Raw genomic sequence first — 14,166 nt, 5'->3', positions numbered from 1 at the left:
CTGCTGCTGCTGCTGCTGCTGCTGCTCCTCACACGGCGGGCGCTCCTGCCGCTGCAGCCGCGGCCGCTGCCGGGGAGTCAGACCCTGCGCCTTCCATTGCCACATTGCGCGGGGGTCCCGAGGTCTCTGTGGCCGCCGCTGCCCACATCCAGTTCTCCAGAGGGCAAGAGCCGGCGTGCAGAGCCAGCCTGTCCTTTGGGCGCTCGCGCAGCGTTCCTCGCGGTCCCCAACTCCCCCTACCAGTCCCCCGCCCCGCGCCGCGACCCCTTCACTGCAGAAAGCGCCAGCAAATCCCCGCCGCTCCCGCCGGCCTCGTTGGCTCCCTCGGCGCCTCCTGGGTCGCCCGATCGGTCGCGCAGGGCAAGCGCAGAGCCGCCGCCACAGGATCCGTGAGTGCCTGGCGGGTCTCAGCGCTGCCGGGCCGGGATAGCCGCCGCCGCCGCTTCTCCTGCGGCGGCTGCTGCTGGCGGTGGCGGCTCCTGAAGCTGCTGCTTGGGCTGCTCGGGCTCTGACTGCTGGGTTTGCGGTGGCTGCTCGATCCCGGACTCTGCTTTCTTGTGCTCCTCGCCGACCCGCTGGACCATTCTGCCCCCGTGCAGCGCGCCTCTCTCGCTCCCGGGACCTGGAGACTCCGCTCTGTGTGTGTGCAGCGGGCAGCGGCCGCAGCAGCTCCTTGATTCAATAGATGAGATGGAAGAAGAAAAAAAAGAACTCTCTCCATTTGGAGAAAGAGGAGGAGGAGGGGAGGGGGTGGAGGGGGAGAGAGCGAGCGAAAGAGAAAAAGGCTGGAGCTCCCGCCCCTGGGGCTGTCAGATGGCTTGGGTTTCTGCGACGCGATTGGCTCATGGAGGGCAGAAATTACTCAGCAAACATGACTATTATTAGCTGCTTAGCAACAGCTCACCAAAGTAGAGAGACCACCCAGGTAGGCAACCCCAGTGTGTGCATCCCCGGCTTCGGGGGGAGCCTCCGAGAGCGCCAACCTTCTCGCATGCAATACTTCCATTAAGGAATGCTCCCTCCCTTCTTTCTTATTCCTTTTCTTTTCAACAGTCTATTTTTTGTAGACGCCTTTTGAGTGCGTACACACACTCACACACAAACACCCACGAACATTTGCCTCGCGATAGACACGAGGGAAATGTAATATTTTTTTTAAGTGCTTAAACAATTTCTGAAATTCCTCAAAGAAAACCCTTTCAGAGGCACCTTGGCCTCAAGCTGCAGCAAATACTGGGAGGTCCGGCTTGAATTCCCAGGCCTGCACCAATAATGACAGGGTGGTGGATAGTGCGCCAGTATGTGCCAGATTTTTTTTTTTTCCCTCCTCTCTTTTCTTTTATAACTAAAGAGAAGACTTAGGCTCTCGCAGGGAACAACGCCTAGCATTAAGATAAACAAAATGGAAAGTTAAAGAGGAAAGTAAGGACGTTGGGAAAAGCAACCCTTTCTTAAAAATCCACCCCGCCCCCCATCAGCCAAAAAACCCCCACGGCAGCACAGTCCTTGTTTGAAGGAGGCAGTGTTTTATAAACGTGGAATCTAGACACTAAAGAATTCTCATGGAGGCAGAAGGGTTTTTATTTGAATCTTTATTGTGACATATGTAAAACAGAAACAACAGAATTCTTTTAACAACCCGGAGAAACGGGAATTGTTTCCTTGAGAGACCAAAGTTTTCCTATTTTGGATTTATTTGGGCATGCCCCCCGTTTTTATTAACCACATGTCCTTATTTATTTAATCAGTTTTAAACTTTTTTAAAAAAACTAGTACGCATCCTGTTATATATAATAATAGCGTGACGCAGGGGAGAATAAAGGCTTTGATGTTGGATTTATTCGAAACAAATTGTGCGCTGATAGCGAGGACTTGTCCGGACACTGCAGCCAGTGTCACTGAGACATCCCAGGGCTTCGCTTCCCGTTGGTGAAGAAAACACGCGATTCTTTGTGGTAGGTCCTGGGGCCAGAGTCAAATTAAACTGTCTACAAAGCTTCAATTATTTTTAAAATAATGTTTTTGGACAGTGGAATTTATTTTTCTTACGTTTGCAAGTTCCTCCCTGAGATAAGGTCCAGACTTACAAATCATCGAGCTTGTCTAATTTTAGTATTTTCTCCCCCTTTTTATAAACGGCATTGAACAGTAGAGTGACCTGCGGCAGCAAGAAACCGCCTGAAGCCGTGAAATGGGACCGTGTGGCTTTAAGATGCACACGGTGTGTGTTCATTGAAAAAAAAGAAGAAAGGGAAGGAAAGGAAAGAAAGAAACCCAGATGGAGAGAAAGGAGGAGGAGCGGGGGAGAGGCGGGGCCACGAGGCCACGTGACCTAAGGCCGGGCCGGCGCGCGCTCGGCGACAGGGAGGCCTATTGCGCGCGCGTGTCCGAGTGCGCCTGCATGCGCGCGCGCTTGAGTGCTGGGACTCCCCGCGCTGGCGCGGCCCGGGTCAAGCAGATAGGGAAGTTGGTGCGCTCTGCTCGCGCTCGGCGGCCTCCACACCTCAAACACTGCCTTCCAGGAACCCCGGCGAGTTGCGCGCCCCGCCGGCGCGGACTGACGTGCCGGCCGCGCCGTAGTACATTCCTGAAGGCGGTCCAGCCCCCTTACGTTGCCCAATGCCCGCGCGGCCTCCCCGCGGCCGACCAATGGCTGAGCGCACGGCTCCCTTTCCATTCAGCAGCCCAGCGGCTGCGGCCCCGGCGGGAGAGTGACTGCAGCGCCGCTCTCCAGCCACCGCGTCAGCCCACGCGGCTCCCGTGGGGGTCCTGTGGGCCAGCCAGCCCTGCCCGCCCTCTTCCTTCCTCTTCAGTGGTTCCCCTCTCTCCTTTCCCTCTCCATTCTCTTTCTCCTTTTTCACACTTTCTCCTCCTTCCAGATCTCTGTGCTGCCTACCCAGCCTCGCCAACTCCTCTTTGCCTTTTTCTCCTTCCTGGTTTCACTGGGAGCCCCTACCCACTGAATCCCGAACCGGCAAAATGTGTGCGGTACCTCGGGCAGGGTAGGGTCTCCTGTAGAATACAGAGACAAAGAGAGAAGCGTCTGGGGGTGTTCACGAGATCAGGAGGACCGGAGAACCCGGCCAGCGCGGAAATTCAAAACTCAAAACTCTGATGAAACACGTGATTTTGTGTGCGACTCTGGGAAGGACTGCTAAAAATCCAGAAAGTAAGACGAGCACCGCGAAAACGATACTACGTACATTGATAAATGATATCGCAGGAAAATTGGGCTCGACACATAGCAAGTTTAATTTTTGAGCAAAATTCTTATTTTTATGTTTGATAACAGAAAACAGGAAAGGTGGTTTAATGTTCTAGCTTTGTTCAACTGAATAGTTCTTCAGACACTTCAAGTCAAACCATTTCGTGCTTGCCACTAGAAATTATATTTTGAATTCTTGGGGGTGGTACCCCTAGTTTTCCATGTCAGTCTTTATATTTGAGGTATTCTGTATGGCAGGAGACCCACTCATGTAGCCATAGACAGGTTTGCTATGTTTGTCTTTTCAAAGTTCTTTACAACGTTTTAGATCAAAATAGTAGGCTTTCTTCCCAACCTTTTTTTTTTTTATAGCGATTTCAGTATAGCTACTTGGATTATGGAATTCTAAAATGAAATTATAAACTATGTACACACCACGGTTCCTCATTACTCTAGACACAGCTGCATATCCTCTCGTTCTGGCTGCTGCTACATTGTGAAGCGTTTCAATGGCAAAGCCTCTTCCACTCGGGCTCGTTTCCCTCGGTTTAATTCCTAAACGTTTTGAACGCTGATCTCCGGGTTTTTCAGCGCCCTGAGCCCCCACACCCGCTGTTTGATAGGTTAACTTTTCAGCATCTCAGACAATGGACCCGGCCTGTATTTTCTACCCGAAGGTTCCAGGACGCAATCCCCAGCCTGGGCTCTAACAAACGCTATCTTAATCTCCCCACCCCCACCCGCCTCTTCCCCTGTGGTCTGTTTTTTTCATACACAGAGATGAATTACTTTGAGGATCTAATTGGCCTTGTTTCTGTAACGTTTTAAGAAAGGGAAGAGGAGCCAGTGTAAAAGCCTGCTCGACTTGGGTGGTCAGGGCTGAGGCTGCCCCCAATTTGCCTCATTGCTGATGCATGCGAGTGCGACATTCCCAGAGATAATGTTGTTCCTAACCAATCTGCCCTTATTTACATTTGTAAGCATTGTCGCCTTTAATATGCATGCCCTGTGCAGGGGACCACTTCGCCATACCGGGTTTAACTTCAGCTAACCACAAGGATCCCCCAGACCTGAGATGACGCTTGCTGGAGGAGCCAGGCAGCAAAGTTGTCTACTAGGAAGACGGATCCTTTAATGGCCTTTCTGCAGTGTGGCTTCCCTTGCGAGAGTTACCAAACAAGTGGAACTCAGGGCCTTTTCAAACCAGCTGGTGCTTTTGCCCCTATTTGGGGCAACACTTGAGGGTCCCATTTACTCTTTCCAAGTAAGGTTCATCTCAATGCATCAGTTACCATTTTGGTCTCCTAATCTTGATACAAGACTTCATTGGAGTCTGTCATTTTCAAAACAGACTCCTTAAACTGTTAAAATAAAATTCACTCATATCTTCTCCATTTTCTTCCCATATTTCAAATATCTATGTCTACGCCACACACATATCTCAAAAGTGACATCTGATTATTCAAATGATGACACTGAAATGAAACATCTGACCTTTGTGTTTGCACATTCCAATGATAAGCAATTGTGGGAGCTGGACTTGGTGGAGTAGTACAGTGAGATTTAACTTTTCACTGGTTGTTTAGATCCAACCAAATGGGTCTTTAAAATCTAATGTAATTTAACTCATTTTTTGCAGAGTACAAATGAATAAATAAGTAAATTTATTCTAGTAATTTGACTTCTGGGCCAAATTATAATTTTGTCTCAACTTTAATACTCTTCCACAAATGTAAAGAATTGCAAATGTTACATTAAGTCCCATAGTATTCCTATTGAGAGGGTGGGATGGGGAGAGGAATTGAGGATCTGATGGAGTGAGTATTCTATTTATGGATGGAGACCCCAGGGTACAGGATGAGCCAGAGCCTGAGCAGTTCAAAGCAGGTACCATGGATAAGGGTTGAGTCTTGACTCAGTTCAAGCCAGTATGCCACCATCCACCACATTTTCTTGGCTCCCTAAGAATACCTTATTATTTTGTCATTGGCAGGTTTTGTATTTACTTAAAAGGTGATGGTCAAAATGAGTCTAAAAGGTTGGGGGTGAGTGGAAGATTCAGAAGCCACAGAATGTAAAATCCCTAAGGATGACTCCCCTCCCCTTCTCCCTTCAACCTTCTGTTTCCTTCCCCATACCCCCCTCCCTAGGACTGGAGGAAAGGGAATAGCTCTAGCCAACTTGTCAAAATAATGCTGCTAATTACCCCTGATCTCCTTTAATGGGAAGCTGCTCCCAATTCCACAAAGGAGTAAATGAGGGGTCTACAGCACAAACCAGGGAGCACTAGCATATTTTTGAGTTTATAGTGAGCTGGGGGGGGGGGGGGGGGGGGCGGGTTGCACAAGGGAGATGTCCTGAGAAAGTCTCAGAAATCTCCACATTTATTACTCCAGGTTCGAACACTAGCTTGAAAGAGGGAATTAGACTTTATGCAATGCCAAAGCTGTTGGTATTCTCTTGCTAGGAATATCACCAAGTGCAGAGAAAATGTTCAGAGCCTACAATGAACTTGAAAGAAAACAGAGCATTGCTCCTTATATTGATTTCCTCCCTTCCCTAAATATCATCTTAGCTACATTACTTTACCCTAATGGATAGAGATGTATTCTGGAAAGACCCACACTTTGAACTTTCTTTTTCCATCTCTCTCTTGCCTCATCTCTATCACCCCATCTAATATATCTATATCAAGCTTTGTATTTGGCAGAAGGCACGCCATTTATTTCGCAGATCTATGCTATTGGGTCTTGCATGAAAAAGAAGCTGAGCAACATGATCCCTTTGACCCACTGCTGGAGCAACAAATTTATTAGAGATATAGGCATGAGAAATGAAAGGGAAGTAAAACAATTCTAGCTTATTGTGTGTCTTTCTTTCATACTGCTAATCCGGTTTACACATCACGCCTACATGTCTCAATAGGGCTTTATACACTGTGGCAGAGGCGGGAGAAAAAAGGTGTGTGTGTGTGTGTGTGTGTGTGTGTGTGTGAGAGAGAGAGAGAGAGAGAGAGAGAGAGAGAGAGAGAGAGAGAGAGAGAGAAAGAAACAGGGAAAACAGATATTTTAATCCACACTGATTTGACTTGTCAGTTTTTCTATCTGTAGAAAGTTGAAGACAATTGGTAAAAACAGCCTCCCTCCACCCCAATAACTCCAAATGGTGCTAACTCCTATTCAAATAGTTTGTTTGATTATGACTAGATTGTAATGAGAAATTAGAAACATTTATCAGTAAGTTTGAGATGAAGGTAGTACTCCAAATTGAGAATGGGCCTATTGGTGCACACCTCGATTCAACATTTTAATATAAAAAGATCTTGGCCTCAAAGGCGTTTTACGGCTTTGTGGAAGGAAGCTGGTGACAACTGGAACACACACAAACTCACAATTGAAAGCCCCGAGTTTTACAACATGGGTACACAATGCACCTGAGGCAACAATTTATCCTGAGGTGCCGCCCAGAAATAATAAGTTACAGTAACAAAAGATGACACCAAAAAGCATTGTCTTTCTTTGTGGAGGCAACTAATTGCATTTTGAACTATTGGAGAAAAGAAGAAGAAAAAAAATTAAGCACACAAAATGCTGAAAAGGGACCATTGTAGTAGTTTAGTAGTTCAAGACCTCAGTTATCCCATTATTCAACATTTAGAGCCACTCATGTGGGTTCTCATTATTTATATATTTCGCCTCCCCAGCAAGGAAGAAGGATAAAAAAAAAAGGGGGTGAAGTGGTCTCTCCAAAGTTTAGGAAAATAGAAGTCCCTGGGTGTTTTCCATAGACCACAATCCATATGTGTCTTCTTAAGTGACAGAAATTGAGATCTGAAAATTTTGGATTTATTGATCATCCATACACTAGTAGTCATTTAAAACATGAACTTAAATGCCTGGAGACGTAGCACATGTCACCCCAGAGGTATAGTCTCTGGAGGTCCTGTAGTCCCGGTGTTGGCACCTAGTCTAAAGGAGTTTGGATCAGTTCGGCCACCTAAGGGTTCCCCCTCAGGCTGCACCCGGCCCTCTCAGCATCAGGCCAGCTGCCCACCTCTTAACGGGTGGCAGGCATCAGAACGCCCGATTCTGTGGGCGCAAGAGTCAACACCTAACCCTCTCCTACCCGTGGCCCCTTCATGAACTCAACCCTCTGGCCCTTTTCCCCACCAACCGTGGCGGGGAGCGGGATGTATGAGCTCCAGGTTTTGGAAAAGCACCTCTCTCTCTCCTAGGCCTGGGGTCCGCGCCCAGGTGCCGAGAGCGTGCGCCCGTCCCCTCCAGCAGGTCTCCACCAGTTCTCCCGAGACCAGAGCACTGGCTCGGGTGCGCGCGCGCTCAGCCCTCACCCTCCCCCCGGCGCTGTCACTCTCTCCGCACCAGCCCTTCCATTCCAGCTCTGCCTCCACTGGCGACTCAGTAGCCACCACCAGGCTGAGGAGCGGAAGCCAAGGTGGCGACCTTTTCAAGCGTGCAAATGGGATCCCAGGCGACCCCCTCCGTGAGAATTCCCCCCCGGAGCCGTTCCCCGGCCCGGCCCGCCGCCGCCGCCAGCCCCCTCCTCGCCCTGCGGGGCCACCTCGGGGGGCGGGGGCCCGGAACATGCGAGCCAGCGAGCGAGCGTGGAGACGCTGGACCGGCTCCTGCTCCCCGGCGGCGCAGCCCACCCGGCCCCGCGGCCTCGGCGCGCCGCCCGCCTGGCCCTTCGTCCGCTGCGCAGCAGGTCGGGTCCCGCAACCCCGCGTCCCCGTTGCGCGCGCCGCGCGAGGACGAGGTGGCGTCGGCGGCCGCAGCACTCACCATAGCGGGCCGTCAAGCCCTGCCCAGAGAGCGGGTGAGGATGGCGCGGACTTGGGGCTTGGATTTCACATCAATTTCTTTTGCCCTGTGCCCCCCTTTTCTGGTCCTCCGCTCCTCCGTCTGCTCCCCGTCTTTCCTCGGTTCCCCCTAGCCTGGTCGCTGCAGGTCTCTTTGTCTTCCTTGTCGTCTTTTTCTTCGTCTTGGTCTTCGTCTTCTCCTCCTCCTCGGTCTTTACAAAAGGAACGGAAAGTGTAAAAACCCCGGCGCGCTGGGCCGCCGGAGGCTTTCGGCGGAGTGCAGCGCGGACTCACAATTACAAGCCTGTTTCTATTAAGCAGTTCCATGGCCCTCGGCGTGGGTGGTCTGCCGCGCCATAGGCAGGACCTGTCAGGGTCACGTGACAGATCCGAAAACTTTACCCCTTTACAATAAACTCAAGGAAAGCAAAGTAAACTCGAGGAACGTGCTATCAGCACAGCCCTCCTGGGTAAACAGGCGCTCCCCTCCCCGCCTTCCTGGGAGGCGCCCAACCCCGCGAGCTCCGGCGAGCCCCGGCCGCCCCCTCCCTGCCCCCCGCGGCCGCTGGGCCGGGGGCCGCTGGGCCGGGTGGTCTCTGCACGCTACCTCGCCTTCCCCACCTTATGCTCCCGCACCCCACACACGTTATTTGCTAACATTTAGTCTCTAGCCCGACCCCCAAGGGTGGGGGTGCTGAGGGAGCAGGGAAATTCATTTCAGCATCCTCAGCACTCCGGGAAATGCGGGGTGCCCAGCATGCAGCAAAGGAACACCACCGTTCCTGTCGTCAATTCTCAAAGCCTTTTCCTGCTCGCATTCCCACGGAAGCCCTGAGAAGCTGGGAGCTTTCTGGTTGACAGGCCCACAGGCTGAAGGGGAGGCAGAGAGCCAGGGAAGCCGGGCAGATAACAAGAGCTTCCCCGGGGGAATTTTCAATGCACCAAGATGTATGTGCATTCGTGTCGTTTCTGTCGGAGGTCCCTAGGAAGCCGCTTCTTCTGAAGAGACTAAGGTGGAGTCCCTTGGAAACCAAGATTGGTAGCTGATTGAGGAGTCACTAATTGATATTTGCTTCCCCCCCTTCCAATTACCGTGGTTTTGGGGTATGCCACCCAAATTCTCCCACCCACGCTGCCTTCCCAAATGAGGCAAGCTTGGGTGATTGGGTTAGACGCAAGCGCTGTGGGTCCGCACAAACCTGCGCTCAGCCTCTTGCCCTAAATGGAAAGTCCTAGCCAGGAGAGACCCTGTTTAACTTTTTATCTGCTCAAACCTGAAGAGCAGACTGTTTCACACACTGCTGAAAGGTGCTGTTTTAAACGGACTCTATGAATATGAATAAATTACAGATACAGGGGAAGGGGTAAAGTAATGTATTAAACTATCAAGAGTTAACTAGCTGGTCTTCAAGTAAAGCCAGTCTTTTCTCACCTCATTCTGGGCTGACACTGCAATTAGGCATGTGTGTGTGTGTGTGTGTGTGTGTGTGTGTGTGTGTGTGTGTGTGTGACACATGCGTGTTATTTTTCTAAAAAAGCCCTAGGTGTCACAATTTATCTCCCTTGTCCAAAGATGATATACCATCGTTCAATAGGGTCTTTTGAATTTCCAGAGTATTTGTGTTTGAGTCACATTAAGTAATTAAACATTGGAATGCTGGGCAGCCCTGTGAATTAGGCTCATCCAGAAAATAATTTTATACCTATTGACTTTAGTAAAAAAAAAAAAAAAAAAAAGTCACAAATGGATAGTAGCTGAGCATGGATCCTAAGAGTCATAATAATTGGGAAAACAAACCCAACAGTATTGATTTGGTAAATACTACATTTGGTGTCATATCAAAGGACTCAAATCATACCCCGCTATAAGTTGGGTGAGGCGAGGAAGAAGATAGTATAAACACATCTCCAATTGGAGTAGTCTCGAATAATAAAGGGGTGGGGGTGCGGGATAAGAAATAAGAGAAACGGCTTAGCAAAAGACATTTAAGTGGTTCACAATATAAAGATGCTAGTATCAGGGAGAAAAAATTATCCTCTACTGTTTAAAGTTCTTCTGGCTAGATTAATAATCAAATTAACAAGAGACAGATTAGCAGGAGAAAAACAAAGTTTAATAGCCTGTTTACCTCCTGTATACATGGGAGAGACCCAGGAACACTGACTCCTCAAAACTGCAGAAGCCATCACATTAAATACCTCCTTCAGCTAAAGACAAAAGATGTTGGGAGAGGACAGTCAGTTATGGGAAAAGCCCGGTAAACAAAGGTAAGGGTGTTATGCAGATTTAAATCCCTGCTTTCTCCATTGACAGTGAAAGCAGTCTAGGTAGAGTGAGGGAAACATCCTTACATATGGAGATTTCTCTTGCAAAAGTAAATGTCCTTCACAAAGAGGAACTTTTACTTGGTTTTCAGAATTTCTCTCAGGGGTTCTTTTTTTAAAACTTAACTAGCCTAAAATAGCCAATATCCCAAAGTGACATATTTTGGGGTAGCAAACTCTCTTCCCCTTCACTAGATATGGTAGTCTTGTGGGGAAATTGCAGCAGAATTTGTGAAGGTTTTTTTTTTTCCTAATTAAAATGAAGACCTTCATGCAAGCACACTTGGTCCATGTTCTTTGAGTGTGGCCAAGGCTGATAATCAGGAATGGACTCAGGTTTGGTGAGGCCAGAGGCTTACGCAGTTTGAGAGGGGAAGTCTTCTTTAGGAACTCAAAATTACAAACACAAAACCCAGTACAGGGCCTTGGAAGAGGGCTGTGCAGTGAGAGTCCCTTAAGGTAATGAGCTTCCTGTCAAATTGTCCCCTTTAGAGTGTAGAACCCGAAGACTACAGAGCTACTTAGATTTATGGTCTTGCATCCATAAATTGACTAAATGCATTCATATCACATCATATTTCAGTCAAAGCGTTTCAATTGGGAGCAAAGACAACCTTGGTTTAAGTGAAAATAGTTTGAGTTGGGCCATCGTAATGTAGGGAATCAGGGAGAGAAAACCTTTGATGTTGAAACCTAAAAGGTCAGGAGTGAGAGCTGGCTGGAAATACTCTCCCCCAAGAGCAACTTGTCCTTTTCTTTCCTCTGAAATCAGTCTTTGAAAATGATTTCAGTGCTGTGCCTCTCTTCCCTCCATTCTTAAATGCTAGAATGTTAAATCGTCAAGTAGGAGACAGATTTTCTCCAGGGCCCAGAACCTTACATGTTATTACCTTCCGTTATTTCTCTGAGACTCCCCACCAGGGTGGGCTCTTTCTCATCAAACAGCTGCCTCCATCCTTCTGAAGTTGCTTATGCCTCATCCCTTCCTGCAAAACCAGCCTTAGTACTGCCTAGTCCGATAACCTATTTGGCATGAAGGTGTCAATGACTGAAAAGGCTTCCGGGCAACAGAGCTCAGCTCCAGCCTGCCCAATCTGATAAGCTAATTGGCATCAAGGTGTTAATGGCTGAAAAGGCTACTAGAGATACTTTTGCTAGTTAAGTTGGACTTTTAGAGCCATACCCTAAGGAATAATTCCAAAGTTGGAGGTTTCAGGGCACTAAGGCAGGACCAGCTGGAGACATTTGGGGCACTGGTGGAGGGGACAACAGAGGGACCTTTTGAAATGGGTCTGAAAATAGACCACATGAGCACAATCAAATCTATTGATGGGCAAGGTCATCTCTGGCTCTGTTTGTCTTTGCAGATATCTGTTGCTACTTGAGAGACAGTTGTCACCCCTATTATGCACGCACGTGTGTGCGCGCGCGCACACACACGCACACATTGCTCGATTATTCATTCTAGGGTCCCCTTTTCCCTGGCTCCCACTAAAAGTGGGTGCTTAAGCACTTTAATTCATCAGCTCCCCCATAGCAACCTCAGCAACTGGGATCCTTCAAATGAATAATTGAAGGTTCAGAAGAAATATTTGTCCACATTTAAAAAGTTTTCTACCTCAGGATGAATGCCACTCTTGTGTGAGGTCTGTCACCTGAGGTGTGGCCATTTTTTGATACTGAAATCAGACAGATCGATCTTTTATACAAAGTAATATTGCTCAGTGTAGGGACTGCAATTCTAAAGTGACTAGCCAACTCCCACCCACTGCCTCTTTCCTGTCAGGAAGATACCCACAAGCCAAACCAACTTGTAGAATTAAGGCTTGGAGGACGGGAAGGGTAAGAAATATTTAAAGGTGGTAAGTTGAAATTAGGAGACTGAACGAACAATTGAATTACAATAGTAAGATGAACTGAAACAGTAAAAAGAATTGTTTGAACAACAAGAAGTAAAACAGAATTGTAGGACAGAAGAACCTGAATAAACAGCTTGGGAACCAAAAGGGTGGAGTAAAACATGGAACATCATAAACCCAAGGCTCCAAGGGACGGTGTTACCAAGCAGGGAGGCCCACAGAGGCAGCATAGTTAGTAGTCAAAGATGGAATGGCACTCTCAAGATAAGAAACAGGGAGAGAGAGCTTTGGAATTCCCTACCTCAAAAAATGAAGCTTACCCAAGTTGCTTACTCTTGCAACTGATGTTCACCTAGGACCCCCTCTGAGGAGCTAACTCCCCATGTAGGAAATCTGCAGGGCAGCCTTACCAATGAAGGATGTGGTAAGAAACGAAATGCCAAAGCTTTTTAAACTGTGAGAGGAAGGTGTGACCAGGCTGGTTTGTGGTAACAGTGATGTGGTATGTCACAGCCAGGAGATATAGCTTATTGCCATCAAGTAGGTCAAAAAAATTATCACAAAGTTCTAACTGTACCTAAGAAGACCAAAAAAGCTGTTAAGTGTAGTAAATATAAAAACAGCCTCTGTCTCACAAAAAGTGCTGTTTTACACGATTGGTATTGTTGCCACTGAGAATTCATCATTTGTCTTGATTAAGATCAGTGGGAAAGTTTTAGAACCGAACTTCATTTATTTAAGCTTCGCGATTACAAATTTGGAGGAGTGAGCCAAATTTCACTTCCACTCTGAGTAAAAGAGTCTGTGAAGGAAAGGCTGCAAGTGGGATTTTAGGGGGAAGGTTTGAGGTGTGTGTGGCAAGTTGAAGCAGCCTCGAGCCCTGTCATTATGCTGTGTCCCTGGGGCCACTTGGAGGCAGGCAGAGCTTGTTAGTGGCTCTGAAAACTGCCGAATATATAGACAGTACCACACTCTGTGTTTGTGAGGCAGAAAGGGCCTGGAAAGGATGTGTGAGTCTGTTTCCTAGCAACAGCCCCCATGGGGTGGGCACTAGAGGCAGTGGTGTCTTCTCTTGCTACTCCGACCAGTTGTTGATGGAGACCTGTTTTGGGGGAAGATGGGGAAGTGAGAGCTGGGTCTGCCTATCCTGCCATCTGACTCCAGGTTTGGTGCCTTCCCCTCCACACCTGTATTAGTTTGCCAGGGCTGCTGTAACAAAGTACTACAGACTGGGTGGTTTAAACAACGGAAACTTTTTTTCCCTGGTCCTGGAGGCTAGAAGTCCAAGATCAAGGTGTTGTCAAGGTTGGGTTTCTTCTGGGAACTCTCTCTCCTTGGCTTATAGATGGCTGTCTTTCCCTTGTGTCTTCACATGGTCTTTCCTCTGCACATATCTGTGTCCAAATTTCCTCTTGTCGTAAGGACACCAGTCATATTGGATTAAGCCCACCATATGACCTCACTTTGATTTAATTACCTTTTTAAAGACCTTATCTCCAAATACAGTGACATTCTGAGGTACTGGGAATTAGGGCTTCAACATATGCATTTTGGGGGATACAGTTCATCCCTTAACAGCACCCAAATGTTGAAAGGATCTAATTTGGATTCGAAAGGCAAGTTTCTCTTTCTGCCTGCAACGCTCAGAGGAGTCAAGATGTACTGGAGCTGGGTCCTTCTTGGCTTCTTGTGCTGAGAAGACCTGACCTACTATCCCCAGGAACCTGCCCACACCTCCACAAAACTGACACTGGGTGACACATTTCCAAAGAATGCTGGTGGTCCAGAAAAATGGCTGTAGGTACCTGGTAGGAATCCTCTCTGCCTCCTACAAAGAACAGCACTGCTAGGCTAATTATAAATCTGTCTTTTTTATTTATTGCAGTGAGTTCCCTCAGGCAGTGGTTTTCCAAGGCTGGCTGCTCATCAGAATCACCTGCAGAGTTTAAAAACAAAAAGGA

The 14,166-nt window shown here is 48.1% G+C and overlaps 1 protein-coding gene across 2 annotated transcripts in view; it reads right to left on the bottom strand.

Annotated features, from left to right (window-relative positions):
- PTCH1 (patched 1) overlaps window positions 1-8,488 on the bottom strand; it is a 69,490-nt gene extending 61,002 nt beyond the window's left edge. The window contains exon 1 of one of the 2 annotated variants that reach the window (XM_023524468.1): window positions 8,005-8,488. In XM_023524468.1, coding sequence (XP_023380236.1) covers window positions 8,005-8,007 — 3 coding nt within the window. In that variant the 5' untranslated portion in view covers window positions 8,008-8,488. The remainder of the gene's footprint in view (window positions 1-8,004) is intronic. The other variant, XM_011382197.2, reaches the window with a different exon arrangement.
- Between the last annotated feature and the right edge of the window lie 5,678 nt (window positions 8,489-14,166).

The sequence above is a fragment of the Pteropus vampyrus genome, unplaced genomic scaffold (assembly GCF_000151845.1).
Source record: "Pteropus vampyrus isolate Shadow unplaced genomic scaffold, Pvam_2.0 Scaffold465, whole genome shotgun sequence".
Classification (NCBI taxonomy): Eukaryota; Metazoa; Chordata; class Mammalia; order Chiroptera; family Pteropodidae; genus Pteropus; species Pteropus vampyrus.
Note: the sequence above shows the minus strand (reverse complement) of the source record. Positions and strands in the feature narration are given on the sequence as shown.